This window comes from Cryptomeria japonica, unplaced genomic scaffold (assembly GCF_030272615.1).
Source record: "Cryptomeria japonica unplaced genomic scaffold, Sugi_1.0 HiC_scaffold_94, whole genome shotgun sequence".
Lineage (NCBI taxonomy): Eukaryota > Viridiplantae > Streptophyta > Pinopsida > Cupressales > Cupressaceae > Cryptomeria > Cryptomeria japonica.
The window spans coordinates 282,437-300,346 of NW_026728916.1; the positions used below are offsets into that span (position 1 = coordinate 282,437).

Sequence of the window (17,910 nt, forward strand, 5' to 3'; positions counted from 1 at the left end):
CAATGTTGCTTATTCACATTTATTGTAGGTCGTTCATTGATACTTGAGATAGTAAATGCACTTCTTGCAGAGTTTCTTGAATTTGCAGTCAATGGGAAGGATTGATGTGAGCGTGCAGCCAAAGACAAAATTCTTTCCGATGTTATTCTTTCTGGGAATATTCCAAATAGGATATACAAACACATACATCCATTTATGTGTATATGTGTACACATTCCAGCTACTAGCTTAAGACATCGATCATGCAGCTTTTATATCTTAGCGAATAAAACAATAGCAAATAAGACGAGACGAGAGGAATGCAGAAGTTGTTGGCTTTGGCATCCTTGGGCATGTTGAGCGTCTGTGTTGATTTATTGTATGACTGGTTGGGCATATTTCTCCCGAAGCAAACTGAGGTAACTATAAAGCATACCTCAACTATGATGTGTTTCTTTGCAAAGTGCTTGCAAGATTTTTGGTTTGCCCTATCTGGTCACCTTCAAAAAGCTTGCATTTTTATTGTAAGTAGAGGGGTTCTGTTTGGCTTTCGGTTTACCAGATTTAAAGTCAGTTGAGGCGGTGTATTTCAGGCCGCGTGTCTACTTGAACAACACGTCTGGGTTACACGATGCAGGCAGAATGACAAATGTAGACAATGGAGAATGACCTTTCCTTTCCCAACACTACACCAAAATTTCAATCACCGACGTAAACATGTACCACATAACACACAATGCTGGGAAAATTATTTTAAGACGGTCGGTTCTGGCCTGAGACAATTTCCTGGTGAGGAGTTCTTCGTCAGGGTATAGCCCATCGGCTAAAAAAAACCGTATAGCACTGAAACTATGTACAAGAATTATCGATTTGAGGCAATTCTAAATTAATCTCAATCTCAAGGAAAAGTGCTTCTAGAGGAAGATTAGGCTTCTAGAGGAAGAGCAACATAAATAATTTATCATAGATATTGAAAAGAGATGAAAAGAAATGGTTAGAGAATCACGTTGCACGATAGTTTAGAATAACTCTATTTTATTGTGCAAACAAGAGGGAGAAGGATACTCTAAAAAGAAAAAGTTAGGTCGAAAACTTTATAATTACTCATGAATTTAATCTCTTTTATACTGTTAATGAGAAAGCTACAAAATAAAGCAGAAGCAGCGGTAACAAGATATGGCACCCTAATATAGGGACTGGAACTTTGGACTGTAGGTACGAGGGGTAAGAGGACATATACAGAGACCTGCAGAGGGTGGGAGTAAAGGAGAGCCTCTGCTTAGCGTTGTCATACAGAATATGGTAATCTTGTTGCTGAAAACTTCCAAGGACGGTCGGCACACCTGCAACCGAAGCCTCATCCATATCTAACATTGCCAGACATAGTAAATATCCTATTTTAGTCGGACCAGATTCTCTATATTGAACAAAATTATGTTCACCATCGACAACATAATCTGCACCAAGCATATGGAAAGTCATATTCACATCAGGGATATAGTCGTAGTAGGGTGATGAATAGCATACACTTAAACCAGCTTTGGAATCGTTAGCTCTGGGTAGCCATAGGACAGAATCCAAAACAGATACCACTGCAGTGAAGGCAGCATGCGGCAAAACTGTGTAGTGTGTTCCAGAGTCAATGATGAATCCACCGCTTTCATTTGCTTGTATATCGAACGATCCTCGTGGAATATTGAGAGACACGTTCCCCAGAGTTATTCCTTCTACGGAGAGATGATAGTAACCATTAAGCTTGGGCAGGACTGTGTTGTTTATCACCATCGTCGACTGCACTCCTATGCCGTTCAACTCGGCTGCGCTGCCGAACAGGAGAGCCGTGGAAAATCTGCCAATGTCCTGAAAGGGGCATCCATTGTATTCGAAAGTTAAGCAATAGGAAAATTTGGATTCTCCAATCTGTGAGATAAGCGATAATTGTCCTCGGCCGAGCCCCACTACATCGAGCCCCACTACGTCGTTGGCCTACTCCAAGTCATCTCCCTGAACGACAAAGCTGCACCCAAACGCTATTCCGCCAAAGGAATGCGCAGCCCGGAATGTAGCGGCCATGGTGAACGTCTCAAATGTGTAGCCTCTCTGAATCAGGGGATTAACAAAAATAATAATAGAGAGAGCAAACAATAATAAGAAAAGAATAAATTGTAAAAAGAAATCACAATTCAGAATAAACAAAGTGTCTTGCTTTTGGAATTGCACACACCAATTTCTTTTATTGCACCATAATTAAAAATTACATAGAGACTGTGTATATAAATAATTTGCAGCTTAAAAGAATTAATAATAACTGCAGTTCTAAATATATTCCCAGCATTGCATGGAAAGCTACTGAGTCTCTCAAACTAAAAATAAACTACTCCTTAAATTAAGAATACAATAAGTGCATGCACAACATGCTTTATTTACAAAAAACAAATATTAAGTAATCTAAAAAAAAACTATTCAAATCTTCCTATATTTAGCTTAATGAATCTCATGCAAAAACTAAAAAAACTGTATGGCAGTGCATGATAGTTTTTAATGCTGAATTCTAAGAATAGTGGTGATGCATGTAGTTGTATGTGTGAATAGCATCAGTTCTCCACATACTCCTCCTTGATGCTAAGAAAACTTACTATCTTATCTCGTAGTATCAAAAACTTAGCTTTCGCAACTGCTTTGGTGAATATATCTGCTAGCTGATCCTGTGTGTTGATGTGCTTCAATTCAACATCCTTCTTTTGCACGAAATCTTGTATGAAATGATATTTCATATCAAAATGCTTTGTTTTGCCATGATAAATCGGATTCTTAGCTAACTTGATGGCTCTCACATTGTCACAATAAATTACTATAGGCTGAATTTGTTTTTCTCCAATTTCTTCCAAAACTTTTCTGAGCCAAAGAGCTTGTGTACCTACTAAGGTAATTGCAACATACTCTGCTTCTGTAGATGAGAGGGAAACAATACTTTTCTTTTTTGAGCTCCAGGTAATCAAACCATAACGAAAAGAAAAACAATTTCTAGATGTAAATTTACGGTCATCCATACTACCTCCCCAATCTGAATCACTAAAGCCAACAAGATTGCACTTTTCAAAAAAGTAGTAATGAATATCAAAATTTAAGTTCCCTTTCACATACCTCAAAATCCTCTTGGCTGCCTTCATATGTATTTCAGATGGATTTGTCATATACCTTGAAACAAGTGAAACTGAATATGTAATATCTGGCCTCATGTGGGTTAGAAACATCAAGCTCCCCACAATACTTTTGTAAGTTGTCTCATCAACTAAATCAACACCATCATCTCTACATAACACATCTCCATGTGCACTTTGAGTGGAGACAGGGTTACAACCAGACATATCAAATTTCTTCAACATATCTTGTGCATACTTTGTTTGACAAATGAAAATCTTATCCTTACTTTGATAAACCTCCATTCCTAGAAAATATTTCATTAGATCAAGATCTTTCATCTCAAATTCTTTCATCATAACAGCTTTGAGTTTATCTTTCATCTTAGAACTACTACCCACATACAAAATATCATCAGCATACAAACTTATGATGAGGATATCAGTACCTTCTTGTTTGTAGTAAAGGGTAGGATCACTCTTACTTCTCTGGAAGTCATTCTCCTGAAAGTATCCATCAATCTCGGCATACCATGCTCTTGGCTCTTGCTTGAGGCCATACAAAGCCTTCTTCAACCTGTAGACATGATTCTCTTTTCCTTCCACTTCAAATCCTTGTGGCTGCTCCACATATACTTCCTCTTCTAAGTGCCCTTTCAAGAAGGCACTTTTCACATCCATATGATATATGTTCCACTTCTTTTGAGCTGCTAATGAAATCAGCAATTATGGTCTCTTGTCTTGCTACTAGTGCAAATGTCTCTTCATAATCAATTCCATACTTCTGTATGAAGCCTTTAACAACTAATCTTGCCTTGTGTCTTTCAACACTCCCATCACTGTTAAACTTGGTCTTGTAGACCCAATTGGTGCCAATCCATTTTTTGTCATGTGAAAGTTCTGTTAACTCCCAAGTGTCATTCCTGCGAATGAAATCCATTTCTTCTTCCATGGCTTTCACCCAAACCTCATTAGTAAATGCATCTTCAAAATATGATGGTTCAAAATCAGCTTTGGCTAATAAAGAAAAATTTATTGTCTCACCTATTGGGTTTTCTTCATGTACTTGATTTCCACTCCTCTGGTAGATATCAATCAATTGCCTTACCTTCCTTGTAGAACTTGGAGAAGAAGCTGGACTTGAACTTGGTACTAAAGAACTTGATGAAGGGCTGCTTGGTGGAGTTAAAACACTAGATATAGAAACATTAGTTGGCTACTCATGATCAATATCAACAATTATATCATTGTTCAAAACAGATTTTGGCTTCTCAACATGGCCTTTTTTATGACCATAAACTCCCCTTTCATCAAAAATCACATCACTTGAGACAATAAGCTTGTTAGTGAGGGGATTATACAATATATAAGCCTTTCTTTTCTCACTATACCCCATAAAAATACATGACTCACTCTTTGCATCTAACTTTTGTCTATTATAATAAGGTACATGCACATATGTCAAACAACCAAAAACTTTTAAATGATTAACAGTAGGCCTTTTTTAGTACCAAGCTTCATAAGGAGTCTTCTTTTCTAGTGCACTAGTGGGGCTACGGTTGAAGATGTACACCATTGTAGCAACTACATCTCCCCAATAAGAATTGTTCAATCCCTTGGTTTGTAACATGCACCTTGCCATTTCAACCACAGTACAATTCTTCCTTTCAACTACTCCATTCTGTTGAGGTGTGTATGTAGTAGTAAGTTGCCTCTTGATACCATTAAAATCACAATATCTTTGGAAAGCCTTTGAGAAAAATTCTCCTCCACGGTCAGTCCTTACACACTTGATCTTGCATGTTTTCTCATTTTCCACAAGTGATTTAAACTTCTTGAATGTATCTAGGCCTTCATCTTTGGCCTTCAAAAAATATACCCAACAATTTTGTGAGTAATCATCAATAAAAGTGATGAAATATGATGACTTACCCAAACTCTTAGTCTGCATAGGACCACATATATCTGAATGAACAAGCTAAAGTGGGTGATGAGCCCTCCATCCATTTCCCTTTGGAAACTTTTCCCTTGCATGCTTTCCTTTAGCACAACCTTCACAAACCTCCTCATGTTCCTCAACCTTGGGCAAACCAGAAACTAATGCATGCAAGGTTAGAAACTTCAATCTATGAAAATTTAAATGCTCATACTTGAGATGCCACAACCAACTTGAATCCTCTTAATCCATATTTTCCAAATTGATGTTATGTTCACCAAACCTCAAGGGGAACATCCTCTTTCTTGTCATAGGAACAATAGTGATCACCCTATTACCCTTATTTTTATCATAGATAGTACGTCTTATTCTCAAAAACTACTTTATAATTTTTCTCACATAGCTGCCCAACACTTAACAAATTGTGCTTCCATTAATGAGTATAATAAATATCATGAATACTCTTTATATGTTCTTTTATTTGGACCTCCAATGATTTATCATCACCAAGATGGATCTTGGATTTGAAACTTCCATCTTTTGTTGAGAACAACTTCTCATTCCTTGTCATATGGTTAAAACATCCAGAATCTAGGTACCAAACATCTTTACTAGTATTTTCACCCTTGACATAAGATAAAAATAAGTGATTAGGAGGATTCTCACTACTTTCTTGAGCATAGCTAGTACTTTTACCTTCTTTCAATCTACATTCTCTTTTAAAGTGGCCATACCTATTGCAAAGGTAACATTGAACATTTCTCTTATCAAATCTGTCTCTACCTCTTCCTCTGAAACCACCTCTTCTTCTTGAGCCGCCTCTATCTCTACCTCTTGAAGAATTTTGGTTTTGCCCTTTATCTTGGCCTTGATTTATTTTGGCACTACTACTGCTTGCATCTCTATTTTTTGTGATTAGCAATTTAGAGGAAAATGCTTTCTCTACGCCTTCAAAAAAATCTGTCAATCTTTCTTCATGAGACATCAGGGATCCAACCAGTTGATCAAATTGTAGTTTTGTCGAATCTTTGCTTTCTTCTATGATTATTGCTACATGATTCCATCTGGGTGTCAAAGATCTCAACACATTTTTTTATCAAAACTTCATTGCTTACAATTTCCCCAAGTGTAGTGGCTAGCCATTTTATTGACCACATCTTTGACTTTGACACAATAATCACTTATACTTTCAGCTTCTTGCATCTTCAAATTCTCAAATTCTCGCTTCAATGTCTGAAGCCTAACTACTTTAACTTGATCACTACCCTCATAAACTTTTTGTAGAGTCTTCTAGGCATCTTTGGCAGTTGTTGCTCCTGATATTCTTGGAAATAAACTCTTATCAAGAGCTATATGAATGTGAAACAAAGCTTGAGCATTCTTTTTCCTTGCTTCTTTTCTTGTTGTTCTTTCATTGGCTGTAAGGGCATTCCAATCAGTTGGCTCTTCATAACCCGATTCAATAATCTCCCACAAATCTCTTATAATAAAAAAGGTCAGCATCTTAATGCACCAATAATCATAATCATTCCCATCAAATTCTAGAATAGGCATATGGTTAGAATTCGACATGATTAACTTTGTCAAAATTCCAACAATAAAAATTTAACCCAAAACAATTTTACCTGCTCTGATACCACGTGTAGAATTTTGAACTTGACCTATCCTCTTTGAACTAGTTGATTAACAAAAATAATAATAGAGAGAGCAAACAACAACAAAAGAATAAATTGCAAAAAGAAATCACAATTTAGAATAAAAAAACAAAGTGCCCTGTTTTTGGAATTGTACACACCAATTTCTTTTATTGTGGCATAATTAGAAATTACATAGAGGCTATGTATATAAAGAATTTGCAGTCTAGAAGAATTAATAATAACTATAGTTCTAAATATATTCCAGCATTGCATGGAAAGCTACTCAGTCTATCAAACTGAAAACAAACTACTCCCTAAATTAAGAATATAATAAGTGCATGCACAACATGCTTTATTTACTAAAAACAAATATTAACTAACCTAAAAAAAACTATTCGAATCTTCCTATATTTAGCTTAGTGAATCTCATGCAAAAACTAAAAAAACTGTATGACAGTGCATGATAGTTTTTTACGTTGAATTCTTAGAATAGTGGCGATGCATGTAGTTGCATGCGTGAATAGCATCCGTTCTCCACAGAATGACAGTTCTCCCTACGTGTCCCAGCTTCCGATGTATATATGAGAATATTGACAGTCCAGCGCACAAGTTGAATTGCCAAGGGCAGAGCAGAGGGAAGAAGAGCAGGGAACCCATCTTTTAGTGGAGGAATCTTCTGGGTAGAACATAGGAGGAGTACATCTCCTAGAGCCATTGAAGGTATCGCACTGAAACCAAATCAAATCGCTTCCCGTGTCCACTTGTCCTCGGAAATTTCTTGGTGGGGTTCTGATGCCAATGTTCACTACATGTGTTGTGGGCAAGCGGATCAAAGGAGCAACAGCGCCACCCAGTTGGGCTTCGGTCATTCCTGATTGCACAGCTTTAATCGAGGCTTCTATTCTTTTGAGGCAGAATTACTTTCCAAATGGGAGCCTCCACGCGCTTCTTCTGAATAGAGCAAACTGAAAAACAACATATTGTTAGATCCGCCACAAGTAATGTTATCGCATTATTGTGTGCCATTGGGCACCTATCAATCCGGCTTTCAAATTTCCCTTAATTACTACTACAGGCAGGTTTACTGGGGGTCGTCATCTATAAGGATTAGTCTAAATGTTAATCGGATTGTTTAATAAATTGTGCGCCTGCAGGTAACTTCAGCATTCTGTGTTTCATCTGTCCAACCGTAGGATATAACGACGAGATTGATGAGATTATAGAATAAAAAGGGCATCTTGTTTTACAAGAAACAACGTGTGGAGTTTTCTAGTTGTTGTATCGAACGCGACAATGGGAAAGGCGCGGAATCAAGAGAAGAGTTGGTTTTTTGTAATTTCAATTTTGGCCGAAGTGAACATGTTGATCAAACATTTCACGTAAAATTCGACCTTGTAAAACATTTCTGAATTCCCATTTTAAATTTTACTATAGATTAAAAAGTTTTTTTCTAATTTAGTTTGGATTTTAGAAATATGGCATGTTTCAATTACTTTTTTAAATATAATTCATATTATATTATAAATGATAACATAAATATTGTTAGTAAAAAAGATGTTCTATGTTTATATTTTTTTAAGGAGAGATGATGTAAGATTATATCTATGTAAGATAGACAATTGCTTTATTAATCACTTTTATTTATTTGTCCTATCTATTATCGAAAAGTTATAGACTAATCTAATTATGAAAATAATGTTCTTCATTAATTTTACAAGAAATGCCTAACAAATCATGGTTCATGGTTACATATGATACGATGGAAAGCCAAAATTAATGTAAATATAAATGAACAAAAAATGTCCCATATCTAACATAGTGATCTTTCTACTATAGACAACCATCATAGCAATCCTCAAGAATTTATCTATATTATACTAATATGTTTATGTAAAAATAGGTTGATTTCTTAAAATTATTTATTTTAGTCTCACAATTTGCACATGAAGTAATCAAAATTTAGTTTATTAAAACGGACTTTTTCTCCTCAATATGAAATACTTTTATTTTTGTGATTATATATCAAGATCAATTAATAGAGCATTTCCAAAGGTCAATAATGTGATGGCATATGTTATCTTCATAGTTGCATATTTAGAATCTCAATAAACATTATTTTTACAATACTTTGATGATCCCTCTATAATCATTACCCTATGTAAGGTATGAGATAGCCCTTCAAACCATGTCTTCCCTACCATTTCAATTTAAACTAGGTTGTGTATATATGAACTATTTGTTGTGACCTTCTAAAAATTTAAACCAATCTTAAACATCATAATAAATGGGTTTCTCTTTTGAATGGTTGAACTCCAAAACTATCTTTCCTTATTTTAAGTTCTTCCTTGTCAACTAAATAGAATCACTCGATGATTGATTGATCATATGAACTCTTGACCTCATTTGTATACATGTATACTACTAATCTCACTCTATCTTGATGTTTTTATCATGTGTTGTGGAAACTTATATGACCAATATCTAGGATGTCCATATATAAAATAATTTTATTAAAAATTCTAACATCTACCTCAAAAAAATATATACCTCTTCAAGAGTAACATCTTCCTATTGTTCTATGTATTTTGTTCTAAGTATGTTAAAAACTAGCCTCTTTATAATGGTTGTATTTTCCCTTTGTTAATTGCATATATTGTATCCTTATCAAACCAGCCTCTACCTTTATCTAAACATTTGTGCCTTTTTGATATTGGTTCCTTATTTATACAAACCTATTGATAGGGTTCTTAAAAAAATTATAGTTTTACAATGTTCAAATCATACATTGTATTCATCTTTAGGACATTGACATATCATGAAGCCTTCACATGATCTAGCTATTATTATCCGATCTTATGGAAATTTTATTTTATTTCTTTACACGCATTTCCATTTTTTATAATTTCTAAAATTTATTCAATAACTCAAGTTGATAACCATGTTGGAATAACATGGTTTTCATTCTAGTAACTATCCTATTTTAAGTAGTCATTTTTCTTCCCACTTGTTTATTTCAACAACACATTTTTCCACTAAAGTAAAACATGCATTTTTTTCTTGGTTGATGTTACCTTTGTTTTGTTGGGGTCCTCTATTGGATCATACTCAAAATATCCTTACATTTCAATTAGCTAATGAATTAGATGTTCTAAACCTAGACACACTAAGAAACTTCAAATTTTTATTTTTCGTTATTTCTTCTAATCTTGAAAATAACATTTATTAATTTATAGTCTCTAACATCCATTCCATTTAGATCATTTTCCAATCCCATTATTTTGCCTCCTTCATTTTGTTCACTCACACTCTATACTCTCACACTCTTACTCTCCAATGTTCATGGCTATTTCCATCCTCTTAAAATAATTCAATTATAATTTTCATTTTGATTATGAATTCACTCTGTTGATCTGAAATTGTTTTTATTAGAGGAATACTCTCTTCATTACTCACATTCCTCACTACAACATCATTTGTCAAAATCCTATGCAAGGATTCTCTCTCTCTCTTACACATTGTTTTGGATTATTGCTAACCCTAAATTGAGAATAGTGCATTCCTTCCTGTATTTGTAGCACGGTATGATAAGAAAGTAATGGATTTGATATAGTAAACTCACAAATCAATTTGTAGCAGTACACAGGATGGAATTGGGATAAATTATCTCGCACAAATGTGCCATCAAACGCAATTACTGGCCGTCTAGAGATAAAAACAAAGTAATGCTTAATAAATAAATTACCAACTTGCATCGTCGACAAGTAAATGTACAGACTGTAAACGACTTCCTTGAATCCCCTTTCCATTCATCGTCTTGTGGGAGATTCTCATCAAAACAAAAATATATCAATGTCAAAGTACAAGAATGGTCCAAGAACCAGCCGGCTGCCATGAAAGCTGTCAAAAACCCCAAAAAATTAAAATATCTAAACACAAGAATGGCCCAAGAATCCAACAGGGAGCCAATATAGAAAACCAAATATAAGAAAGTTGTCAGAAACCGACTCATAGATAATGTAGGATACTGTTATATAAGGCGATCCCCAGTCCCCACTAAGCAGGCCTGTAACTGGAGGCTAGAAAAATTAAGTCCACAATGGCATACAAAAATGTGGTCACAATGCTTGCGGTAAATCTGTTCATGTGCTGCTTTTGTACGTTGTTTCTTGCAGAAGCTATGCGCGCAAACCACCACTTCAGAAGTGATTCAGCCTTTACAAGGCTCAAAAGAATGGAAGCCTCAATTAAAGCTCAAAGTACGGGAAGACTAGAAACCCTAGTGGGTATGGGTGTTCCTGTGGTGGGCGAGGACAGAGCATACTTCATGACAATTGGCATGGGAACGCCACCAATAAACATACGCTCACAAGTTGATACGAGCAGCGATCTAATTTGGTTTGACTGTACAGCCCTCCCCGCAGGTTCCTCTACCTTCAAATCTGTTCCCTGCCCATCTTCCTTCTGCTCTGATCTTCCCAATTCCACCTGTTCAACAAACTGTCAATTTTCTCATAATTACACAGGCGGCCGGAACATATCGGGCGAGTTATTCTCCGAGACCTTCACCATGACAAATGGAAGCGGGGCCGTGCATTCCTTTGGTGGAGTAGCGTTTGGGTGCAGCCATGACACCCAGGGACAGAGCGAGGTGGGCGCCAACGGCGTGGTGTGGAACAACGGCCTCGTGGGGAGAAACGGCGTTGTGGGGCTCGGGCGAGGGAAATTATCGCTTATCTCACAGATTGGCGAGTCTAAATTTTCCTACTGTCTTGCTGATGATTATGCGGAAGACTACGATGACATAACCTACACGCCTCTCCTTTTTGGCAGCGCAGAAGAATTGAGCGGCACAGGAGTGCAGTCGACAATGATGATAAAAAACTCAGCCAGGCCGGAGCTCAACAACTACTATTACCTCTCTATGGAAGGGATAAGTGTGGGGAATATATCTGTGAATATTCCGCAAGGAACGTTCGATATACAAGCGAATGGAAGCGGGGGATTCATCATCGACTCTGCAACACCGTACACTGTTTTACCGCATGGCGCCTTCACTGCAGTAGCATCTGTTTTGGACTCTCTTTTCGATTCTGCTTCTGGGTTCCGGAGAATTAACAATTCTCGAGATGGGTTTAGTCTATGCTATCAATCACCTTATGCCTTGGCACCTTATCTGAATATGACTTTTCACATGGGTAGGGGCGCAGACTTTGTTATTGAAGGAAGACAGAATTTCATTACATATACAGACGTTGATCCTTCTGTAGTGTGTCTGGCAGTGCTGGACATGGGGGATGCTTCTGTTGAAGGTGTGCCAGCCGTCCTTGGAAATTTTCAACAACAAAATTATCATATTCTTTACGACAATGGCAATGAGACTCTTTCGTTTGTCACCACCAATTGCAGGCGTCTTGTGAATGGCCCTTCACTCTACCCGGAATACTCACAGTCTAAAGCTCTCACCTTGGGCTGCCATGGTTTGTCGCTGGCGGTACTTTCTATTGTAATTTCTTTATTAATAGATTAATCAAACGCAATAAAATTTCCAACTTCTTGCTTCATATCAATCGTATGTTAACTGTGTTGGCGTACGTGGACTCCAGCTGGACTCCACTAATCTTCTCTGTCTCCGTATCCCTACTACTCCAACTACCGCATTCACTCCATCTTTTCGAGTCTTCTTCAACTCTTTTTGATGCATCTAGATGGTTAGGTTTTTTATGCATGCATTCTAGAATCTTCTGTTGTTTCTTGCTGTGAACAGGCTCTGTTTTAAAGAGAGCAGAATGTAATACTTTGTTTTATGAATGAATGAATGTATAATGCAGAAAGGAGTCATGGGGGCTCTATTTTGTGAAGACATTTATATAAACTATTATATAATATGTTTTTGGTAATAATATAAACTGCTTATCTGTTATTATATCACTGTGTTTCTGTTGTCTTGTGTTCTTTCTCCCCTACAAAGTGGTATCAGAACAGGGAAATCAAGGCAAAAGTTGCAGATAAAGGCAAATAGAGAAGGCAGCCAGTCTGCAAGCAATCATCTCTATGAGGTGAAGTTGTTGAAGGTAATATTGATGTGTGGAGAAGACACAGAGGTAACAAAGAACTTGTTGAAGTTGACAGTTAACATAGCTACCAGATTAAAGCTACTAGATACATATTGTTGCTGATAAAGAAAGAGAGAAGCTACCATTATTCAGAAGTGCAAACTAGTGAGGAAAGTCAAAGTTTTTAATTAAGGTAGAAGGGGCTCCTGCAGAAACAAACAGAGAACCCTGCAAAGGCAAAGTTTTATTCTGAAAAAAATTATGACAAGAACAAGTGGAAGTATTTCACAACCACAGATTCCAATTTTTAATGGCAAAAATTATGACTATTGGAGTATTAAAATGAAAACTTTATTTTGCTCCAAGGGTATTTGGAACTTTGTTGAAAATGGGTTCCCTAAACCACCAAATCAACAGGCATATCAAGCACTTTCACAAGTTGAGAAAGATTTGCTAGAGGAAAACAAGAAGAAAGATGCAAAGGCACTATTTTTCATTCAACAAGCAATGGAGGAATCAATCTTTCCAAAGGTTGGTTCTACCACAAGATCAAAGCAAGCATGGGACAGTTTGCAAACAGCATACCAAGGCACAGGCAAGGTAATAATGGCAAAATTACAAATACTTAGAAGGGATTTTGAAAATCTGCAAATGATGGACTCAGATTCAATAGATTCATTTTTCACTCATGCAATGTCAACAGTAAATCAGCTAAGGTCCTATGGAGACACTATTGAAGATCAAAAAATTGTAGAGAAAATACTTAGAAGTCTGCCTACCAAGTTTGATGCAATTGTAATAGCCATTCAAGAGGCCAAAGATCTTGCTCAACTATTAGTAGATGAATTAATGGGGTCACTCTTAGTGCATGAGCAAAGAATAAATCGATTAGGGACATCATCATTGGAAAATGCATTCAAGAGTCAACTTTCTTTTGGCAAAATAAGGGGGAGATCAAATCACAACAGAGGTAGAGGGTGTTTTACACCAAGGGGAGGAAGAGAAAATACACAATTTGAAAGTAGAAGACCAGCTTCGAGCCCACATGCCCATTCTACACCAACAAGAGGAAGGGGGAGCAACCATTCTCATAGCCATCATCAAGGAGAAAGGTATGATAAATCAAACATCCAATGTTATTATTGCAATAAATTTGGGCATTTTGCATCAAGAAGTAGAAAAAAACAATATGATAGGAACAAGCAAAAGGCACATTTTACAAATGAAAATTAGACAAACACTAATGAGCAAGACACCATATTGATAACATGCAATGTAGCACAAGAGAGTTCCAAAGAAGTATGGTTCCTAGATAGAGGTTTTAGTAATCATATGAGTTGTAATAAGGAGATGTTTGCAATAATGGATGACTCAGTAAAATCAGAAGTAAAATTAGGAAATGATCAACGAGTTTTAGTCATGGGCAAAGGGTCAATTAATATAAGATCTGAGCAAGGTGAAGAAAAGCATATTTCTGATGTATACTATGTTCTTGGATTGCAACACCACCTCATAAGCATTGGACAACTAGTGCAAAAAGGATATAGAATATACTTTGAAAATGGTGAATGTGTGATTCTAGACAAGAAACCAAGCAATGGGCTGATTGCAAAAGTAGAAATGACAAAAAACAGGATGTTTCCATTAAGAATTCAAAGTGAACTATTTGTAGAGACACAAGGATTGCAAAAGGTTGCTGAATTAGCTTTCAAACCCTCATATAAAAATGAAACTTGGTTATGGCACTTAAGGCTTGGGCATTTAAACTTCAAAGGGTTACAGCCGTTATACAAGAAGAAAATGGTATATGGGCTACCACCAATAGAGCTACTTAAGACCACATGTGAGAGTTGCATATTGGCAAAGCAACATAGAAAATAATTTCTAGCTGGCGAGTCTTATAGGGCAAAACATCCACTTGAGATATTACATTTAGATCTTTGTGGACCTATGCAAACACCTTCCATAAGTGGAAAGCTTTATTTCTTGACATTTATTGATGATTTTAGCAGAAAAGTATGGATTTATTTCTTGAAATATAAATCAGATGTATTTGCTATTTTTAAGGAGTTCAAGACAAAAGTTGAGAAATAAACTGGATACTATATTAAAACATTGAGAACTAATCAAGGTGGAGAGTACATATCAATTGATTTTTCAGAATTTTTGCAAAGAAAATGGCATAAATAAACAATTTACAGCAAGGTATACTCCTCAACAAAATGGAGTAGCTAAGAGAAAGAATAGAACAATTATGGAAATAGCACGAAGTATGATAAAAGAAAAACATCTACCAAATGAGTGTCGGGTGAAAGCGGTTGCATGCTCGGTATACATATTAAATAGGTGTCCAACAAAAGCAGTGATAAATAAAACACTAGAAGAAGCCTGGAGCAAAAGGAAGCATAACATATCACATTTAAGAGTTTTTGGTTGTGTGGCATACTCCTTGATACCTCAAGAGTTGAGAAATAAACTAGATGATAGAGGAGAGAAGTGCATATTTGTGGGATATAGTGAAAAATCCAAGGCGTATAAGTTGTACAATCCTATCACAAAGAAGCTGATTATAAGTTGTGATGTTGAGTTTGTTGAAGATGAAGCATGGGATGGTAGCATAGACAAAACAACTATAGTTGCAGCTAGTGTTCCACAAGAGAATGAAGAGAATGAAACTCAAGTTGAGAATCCTACTATACAAGCAAATGTACCTACAACACCTTCTAGAGCACCTAGCACTCCAAATGCTACAACACCAGCAAGTAATAACAACAGTGAATCTTCTAATCCAACCCTTGCATCACTAAGATCAATATCCATAAACACTTCAAAGAAGACACGTAGTCTAAGGGAGATTTATGATGAAATCCAAGAGGTTGAAAATGATGATATATGCACTAATTTTGCATTCCTGATACAAGCTGATCCAATTTGCTTTGAAAATGCTATTAAAGATGACAAATGGATTGCAGCCATGGATGAAGAAATCCAATTCACTAAAAATAATCAAACTTGGGATCTAGTTGAGCTTCCTAAAGACAATGATGTGATTGGAGCTAAGTGGGTTTACAAAACAAAGTATAATGCTGATGGAAAAGTAGAGAAACATAGGGCACAACTAGTGGCTAAAGGCTTTGCACAACAACCAGGTATAGACTACAATGAAACATTTGCACCCATGGCAAGATTGGATACAATAAGAATGATTTTATCTGTAGCAGCTCAAAACAAATGGAAAGTTTTCCAAATGGACGTTAAATCAGCATTCTTGAATGGTATTTTAGAAGAAGAAGTGTATGTAAATCAGCCACCTGGTTATGAAATTCTAGGATGAGAACATAAGGTATACAAACTGAAAAGGGCCCTATATGGTTTGAAGCAAGCTCCTAGAGCTTGGTACAACAGGATAGATTCTTATTTTGTGAACAATGGTTTTGGCAAGTGTGGCAATGAACCAACTTTGTATGTCAAAGTGAATGATAAAAAGGAAATTTTGATAGTTTGTTTGTATGTAGATGATTTGATATTCATAGGTAATATGTCCATTGACTCATTCAAGGCAACCATGAAAAAGGAATTTGATATGACTGATTTGGGGCTCATGAGATACTTTCTTGGCATGGAGGTAAGTCAAAATGATCAAGGCATCTTCATATGTCAAAGCAAGTATGCTATTGATTTGATGAAGAGATTTAAGATGACAAATGTGAATCCAACACCTACACCCATTGCTTTGGGTTTAAAACTTAGTAAGGATGACAAAATTCCTAGTGTAGATGCAACTTTATTCAAAAGATTAGTTGGTAGCCTCATGTATCTAACTGCCACAAGATCGGATATTATGTATGGGGTTAGTCTTATTTCTAGATTCATGGATAAACCAAAAGAATCACATTGGAAAACTAGGAAAAGAATTTTAAGGTATATTGCTAGAACAAAGAGTTTTGGGATTTTATATACATCTTCAGATGACTACAAACTGATTGGATATATAGATAGTGATTGGGGATGTAGCATAGATGATAGAAAAAGAACTTCTAGGTATATCTTTCATCTTGGTTCTGGTGCTATCTCTTGGGCATCAAAGAAACAACCAATTGTTACCCTCTCATCAGCTAAAGCAGAATATGTTGCAGCCACATCAGTAGCTTGCCAAGCAGTATGGATGAGGAGAGTACTTTCAGATTTGCGGCATCAACAAGAAGAACCTATGAAAATCTATTGTGATAACAATTCAGCAATTGCTTTATCTAAAAATCATGTCTTTCATAAACAGAGCAAGTATATTGATACAAGATATCATTTTATTTGAGAATTGGTGAACAATGGTGACATATATCTTCAGTTTTGCAGGTCCAATGAACAACTAGCAGACATTTTCACAAAGTCACTTGCAAATAATGTTTTTGAACACCTCCGAGAAGGAATTGGTATTGTAGACATATATGGCAGTGAAGATTAAGGGGGAGTGTTGGTGTACATGGACTCCAGCTGGACTCCACTAATCTTCTCTGCCTCTGTATCCTAACTACTCCAACTACCACATTCACTCCACCTTCTCGAGTCTTCTTCAACTCTTTTTGATGCATCTAGATGGTTAGGTTTTTTATGCACGCATTCTAGAATCTTCTATTGTTTTTTGCTGTGAACAGGCTCTATTTTAAAGAGACCAAAATGTAATACTTCATTTTATGAATGAATGAATGTATAATGCAAAAAGGAGTCATTGGCAGCTCTATTTTGTGAAGACATTTATATAAACTGTTATATAATATGTTTTTGGTATAATATAAACTGCTTATCTGTTATTATATCATTGTGTTTCTATTGTCTTGTGTTCTTTCTCCCCTACAAACTGAAAGTTGCAATCGCTCCATACTGTTGAATGGTTAAGTTGGATATATAAAGAACATTTATAGATGAAGATATTAGTGAATAAATTATTTGATATAGTACATATAAATGATGAGACGACTAATTATTCATATTTATAATTGTTTTTTATTGTTGTGTAATTTAAAATAGGTTGAAAACATTTTTAACAATTTTTATTATGAACATTTCAATCAAAGATATAAGTTAATATAAGTTAATAAATTGTTCGATATAGTATTAATATTTTATATTTATAATTTTTCTTATTATTATTATGTAGTTTGAAATAG

The 17,910-nt window shown here is 35.8% G+C and overlaps 2 protein-coding genes across 2 annotated transcripts; one reads left to right on the plus strand and one right to left on the minus strand.

The window, feature by feature from the left end:
- Positions 1–1,101: 1,101 nt before the first annotated feature.
- Positions 1,102–2,052, minus strand: LOC131864817 (aspartic proteinase nepenthesin-2-like). Its single transcript, XM_059215285.1, has 2 exons — positions 1,970–2,052; positions 1,102–1,828 (listed from the first exon to the last, which is right to left on the minus strand). The coding sequence occupies exons 1-2, from the start codon at positions 2,050–2,052 to the stop codon at positions 1,102–1,104; spliced, it is 810 nt and encodes a 269-aa protein (XP_059071268.1).
- An 8,736-nt stretch (positions 2,053–10,788) lies between these two features.
- Positions 10,789–12,468, plus strand: LOC131864818 (aspartic proteinase nepenthesin-2-like). Its single transcript, XM_059215286.1, has 3 exons — positions 10,789–12,183; positions 12,296–12,367; positions 12,457–12,468. Exons 1-3 carry the CDS (start codon positions 10,789–10,791, stop codon positions 12,466–12,468), a joined length of 1,479 nt encoding a protein of 492 aa, XP_059071269.1.
- Positions 12,469–17,910: the final 5,442 nt, after the last annotated feature.

What these genes read in the sequence shown, in the direction of transcription:
- LOC131864817 (XM_059215285.1), bottom strand. Translation starts at nt 2,052, where the DNA reads ATGGCCGCTACATTCCGGGCTGCGCATTCCTTTGGCGGAATAGCGTTT. An exon ending in GTTCAGGGAGATGACTTGGA is followed by an intron (nt 1,829 to 1,969) that starts GTAGGCCAACGA and finishes GGACATTGGCAG; the next exon opens with ATTTTCCACGGCTCTCCTGT.
- LOC131864818 (XM_059215286.1), top strand. Translation starts at nt 10,789, where the DNA reads ATGGCATACAAAAATGTGGTCACAATGCTTGCGGTAAATCTGTTCATG. An exon ending in GCCATGGTTTGTCGCTGGCG is followed by an intron (nt 12,184 to 12,295) that starts GTACTTTCTATT and finishes CGTGGACTCCAG; the next exon opens with CTGGACTCCACTAATCTTCT.